Consider the following 5757-nt stretch of genomic DNA (forward strand, 5'->3'; position numbering starts at 1 on the left):
AAATAAAATCATGTTTTGAGGAACTTAAGATAACCTCAAGTGATGATTCCTTGGCTATAGAAGACTTACATGTTGATGATGAGATGATAAAAAGATTAAAATATCAACTTGCTTGGGAATGATTTGAAGCAGCCTACTTCTAGTTTTTCTTCATATAATGGTCCTTTGGAACAATGCCTTGGTTTGGAATTCGACGAAGTTGAAGATGCTCGTACATGTTATAATGCTCATGTAAGGCAAAAGGGTTTTAGCATTAGAAAAAATCATACTCGACTATTGAAGGAAGATAAGTCATTGATTGTGGTAGATTATGTTTGTTCAAGGGAATGATTTCGTCGTAAGATTTATCAAAAGAAAACACATATAAATTCGAAGCCCATAAAAACAAGGGTAGGATGTAAAGTAATGATGGGTTTAAAGAAAACGGGGTTAAGATGGGTTCTAAGTAAGTTTGTAGTTAAACATAATCATGAGCTCCTTAGTCCTAAAAGTACACGTTTTCTTCATGGACATAGAGTGGTAACACCTGCCCAAAGAAGTCTTATAGATACACTCAATAAGTCTGGTGTACCTCTAAGGAAGATAATGTCGGTGTTGAGTAAACAATCCGGTGGTGACTATAATATTAGGTGTATTGCTAAAGATGTTGAAAATTATTTGGGCAATAGAAGAAGAATTCTTATTGGAAATGGAGATGCACAAAGAGTGTATAATTATTTTATCGAGAACCAATGCTAAAACCGATTTTTTTTTTCTCAATCGAAGTCGATGAAAATGGAAGTATGGAAAATTGCTTTTGGGCAGATGCTAGATCACGAGCTGCATACCAATATTTTGGAGATGTTGTTACTTTTGATGCTACTTACTTGACAAATCGTTATAGGATGCCATTTATTCCTTTTACTGGAATTAACCATCATCATCAATCTGTGATGTTTGGATATACTTTGCTCGTAAATGAAATGGCTAAATCTTATACATGGTTGTTGAAAACATGGCTAAAGGCAATGTTTGGACGTTCTCCTTCTACAATTATCACAGATGATGACAAGGCAATGGGTAAGTCAATTGCAGAGGTACTACCAAACACTACTCATAGATTGTGTTTGTGGCATATTTTACAAAAAGTTCCAAAACATTTGGCTCATATGTATAATAAATATCCATCTTTCCAATTGGACTTTAACATTGTATTCATAACACGCTCACAATTGAAGAGTTTGAGACGGAATGGAATGAACTTGTAGGCAAGCATGAGTTGGGAGAGAATGATTGGTTGAAAAAACTCTAAATGCGGCATGAAAAGTGGGTGCCAACCTACTTGCGAATTTCATTTTGTGCCGGCATGTCTACAACTCAACAGAGTGAGAATATTAATAAGTTTTTTAAAGATTATGTTCGTTCGAGCACAATAGTGTGTGATTTTGTCCATCAATATATTAAAGCCTTGAATGCATGTTACCTTAAAGAGAAAGAAAAAGATGTCAAGACAAAAACTTCTAAACCAATTTTGAAAACATGCACAAGATGGAAGTTGAGGCGGAAAATGTTTACACAAGAAAGTCATTTTTGATGTTTCAAGAAGAGCTTTTTAACAGTCAAAAATATAATTCATCTAAACATCGGGAATGAGGTATGAAGATATATAGGGTGACCCATCATGGGAGAGAAAGTCTATTTTATGAAGTTGCACTTGAATTTCTTGAGAAGAAAGTGACTTGTACATGTCACATGTTTAAATTTGTTGGAATACTGTGTAGGCACATTCTTCACCTTTTTTTGAAGAAATATTTGGTGGACATTCCCCAACATTATGTTTTTGAGAGATGGACAATCAATGCCAAGAGTCGCATTATACATGGCATATATAATGATGAAATAGAAGTAGAGACACAAAATTCTTCCACCTTGATGAGAAATAGCTTAAAGTTGGAATTTGATGATGCTGTAGAATTTGGGCACCATTTGGAAAAAAAAAAAAAAATGAACATCTTGGCATTGCCTTACAAAAGCTTTGTCATGAGCTTTTGACAATGGGTGATGATTGTGATAAAGATATAGAGGATGGTGATATAGGAAGTGCAGAGGGTCCTATATTAAATAGCCAAGTATTGTCAAATATTACATTCACATTGCAAGATCCTATACATGTTCCTTGTAGAGGACGACCCAAATCTTTGATACAAAAACATCCAAAAGAAAAACAAGGAACCACCACAAGGACTTGTAGCATTTGCCAAAAAAAAAAAATAAATAGGGCATGTGAAATGCAATTGTCCTTCACATAGACAAGCAAGGTATTCTTATAAATTTTTTTTTTTTGATTTACAATACTTAACATTAAATTTATATTTTGACTTAATATGTTTTCAAAATGTTCTTTTTTAATAGGGATATTGTGAATACAAATTTGATGCCACCTAACTTGGGGTTGATAGATCAACAAAGTTTAGCAAAGGTAAATTTTTATTATAACATATCATCCACCAATGTAATATGTGATTATCTGATTAATAATGAAGATGTCTATTTTTTAACTTTAGTTTATTTGTGAATAATTTATATTGTTCTTTGCCAACTATGGCGTATGCTTCTACAATGACACTTGTCATGTCTCAAGATCCTATATCTTCATCGACTACAGTTGATATTGGTGTAGATAGAATCAACGCCTATGGAGCCCCCTGAAGTTGCTATGATTATTTCTAGTTGTGTTTGACTTTGGAGTTTGCCTCTGAAATTGCTGTGAAATATTGTGATCCTTTTTAGTTAATTTACATACATGCTCTTGTGCATGATGAGATATGAATATAGTGACTTTTGGTGAAATAAAATACTACTCTTTTTGCTCATGCTAGTTATATGGCTGACTTCAATTCCATGTTTCCATGTGACGGTTAGTATTATGATTTTAGAATTGATCGGATCCAACTATTAATCGGATCAATGAAATGTAGCAAAAAATCCTCATTCCAACTACTATGGCTTACGACCTTTTTGTTTCACTTTAGCATCCTTTGGTATAGAAATGTAGTAATAAGACATGCAATTCAGTACTTAGGCTGGGTGCAGATCATAGACTCTACACAAGAACAAGGTTACCATTTAACTTGTGGATCAAACACCATTTAACTTCATGCAGCAATTTTTCTAGCAAGCAATGCAAGAAAAAACTATCCAAGAGTAAACATACAAAAAAAAAAGAAAAAAAAAAAGGTCCAATTAGGCACATCCATGGCACAAGGAATGGGAGTTTTAATGGATATTTACCAGTCAAAAGCTCCATAGAAGGATGACAAAGGCATATACATTAGACTTAAGATATTTAATTTGTATGCCAGAGGATGCTACTATTTACCTTTGGCTGGTTGGCTTAATTGAATGCAGGAAAGAACATTAATATGTAATCAAAAAATGAATTGAATTGTATTTTAACGTTAAGCAATTGCAATAGCCAACAACCATGTACAAAACTAAATTAACTTTCACAAAGAATGAAATTGAATTTTATAAAGTGTTAAGAAATTACAACAGAAAGCAACTGTCATACAAAACTAAATTGACCTGACTATATATAGTTGCTACAAAACATCACTCTCAATAAGGCTTTTACTAGGATACCCTCCTTACTATTTCCCGGTTTAACTTCTTGGCTTGATCAGTTTGGACTTGACACTGATTGATATTTCCCTGAAACTTGGCTTTGAATTAAAGAGGCCTAGGGATTCCTGATTTGAAACAAAATTTCCTTCTTAAGGCCTCAAAATTCCAATGCCCCTTTAGCTTTAAGAGCTTTCCACTGAGCAAGATTTTTAACTGGCATCAGTAGAGGATTATGAGAAGCACTCCTATCTCGAGCATATGGGTTAGACATAATTGGCTTCACCTCTTCCAATTGATTCATTATCTTATCTTGCACAACCATATAACTATGTGCCTTTTCTCTTCCTACAAAGGAAGGGACAATGTGCTTCCAGTAGGTCCCAGCAGTGCCTATTATGGACATCTCATCAAGGCATCGACTTAAAGAACTCCTTGGTGTTTTCTGGTTTGACTTATTAGCTTGATCACCTTTCGACTTCAAACTGAATGAAAATTCCTTTACACTTGGCTCTGGACTGAAGGGAACATGGGGTTCTTGATTTGAAACAAAGTTCTCTTTCTCAATTCTCAATGGAGGTACCCCTTTAGCTTTAAGAACTCTCCACTGACTAAGATTTTCTACTGGGTTCAACACGACATGAACATAACCACGCCTACCTCTTGCAGACCCAATTGACTTCACTTCTCGGGCATGTAAACCACATATTGGTATGGGACTATCAAACTCCTCAGTGAACACATGAGTTGCAGAAATTGTTCTCCTCAATTCCACAATTCCATCATCATCATCCTCATACAAGCCATTATCCATTAGTCCCCCATTGTCATCTTTGTCACTGGGATCATCAATATTATCAAAATAAACTATCTTCATAGTCTAGTTCGTCATACTCATCATCATTGTCCTTGCAATTCTGGTAATTGTCTTCTAAAAAAGACTTAGAATTGCTTGATTTTGTTGTATTTTCTTCCTCCCCCTTCTTCCCGCTGCCTTCATTCTCCAGATAAAAATCCAAAACTTCCTTGCAGAAAACATATTCATAGATTTTGACAATCGAGTCAAATCTTACTTTCTTTTTGGCCTTAAAGCTCAACACTTTCTCAGGCTCATCCCTTCACACAAACCCCATCAAAAACTTTGTCAAAAATAAGAAATAAATAAAAAAGAAAAGAAAGAAATAGCTTTTGTAATCAAATATAAAAAATTGGGAAGCAGTAAAATTCAAACAAGTATAGTATATTTGATAACTAACCGGACTTGTGAAACCGAGATGTTGAAAGGATTTTTGGAGGCACTCATCATGAAAGAGATAGTAGATTGCACAAGCTTAAAACTTGCAGTCTCTTCAACAAATTTCAGAAATCAATTTTAGTTTCAGTTCTCCGGCATCTAAAACATAAAAGACAATTTTAATATGAGGCTCTATGGAACAAATAAACCAAGACACAGAAAACTAATTTCTCCAATCCCACATCCTATAGAATTATGATAGGTTCCTCATTCTCCCATGATATATAGTTTTTCATACTTCTTCTGGAAATGTTATCTCATAGAAGTACAACAATAACGATAATAATAACAATAACAATAACAATAACAATAACAATAACATCCCATCTGAAAATTCCTCGCTGATTTCAACCATCACGTGAAACCACACAACCCATCACACACACTAGATCAAGCACAATCATCAATGTGGAGTCCTATCATAATCAATTTGGTTTGAATTTTCCAAGTGGTTCAATACAATTTATGTGTAGATACATAAAGAGAAACCATAATCAATGGAAAGGAATATGCTAGGAAACGCCTCACCTGTTTGGTCTGGCTGATCTTGGTTTGGACTAAAAAAAATCAATGATTTGGCAAAATCGAAACCCATTCTTGCTGAGAGTTGTACAGAATTGATGAACACGAAAAAATTGACGATTCTTCTGCAAAATCGGAAACCATTCTTGCAGAGAGTTATACATAATCGACAAACACGGAGAAATCGACGGACATGGGAATCAAATCATCAATTTGAATGGAAAAAGTGATGGCCATTGTGAACGATAGGTTGTTGATGTTTGGGATGATGGAATGGAACTATGGGCAGGAAATGGAACAATGGGTTGTTGCTGTAGGCAGGAGATGGGGGGTTATCGAAC

The 5757-nt window shown here is 34.6% G+C and overlaps 1 protein-coding gene across 1 annotated transcript; it reads right to left on the bottom strand.

The window, feature by feature from the left end:
* Positions 1–3760: 3760 nt before the first annotated feature.
* Positions 3761–4477, bottom strand: LOC132187994 (uncharacterized). The gene has a single exon (XM_059602416.1). The coding sequence runs from the start codon at positions 4475–4477 to the stop codon at positions 3761–3763; it is 717 nt and encodes a 238-aa protein (XP_059458399.1).
* Between the last annotated feature and the right edge of the window lie 1280 nt (positions 4478–5757).

Source organism: Corylus avellana, chromosome ca7, assembly GCF_901000735.1.
Source record: "Corylus avellana chromosome ca7, CavTom2PMs-1.0".
Classification (NCBI taxonomy): domain Eukaryota; kingdom Viridiplantae; phylum Streptophyta; class Magnoliopsida; order Fagales; family Betulaceae; genus Corylus; species Corylus avellana.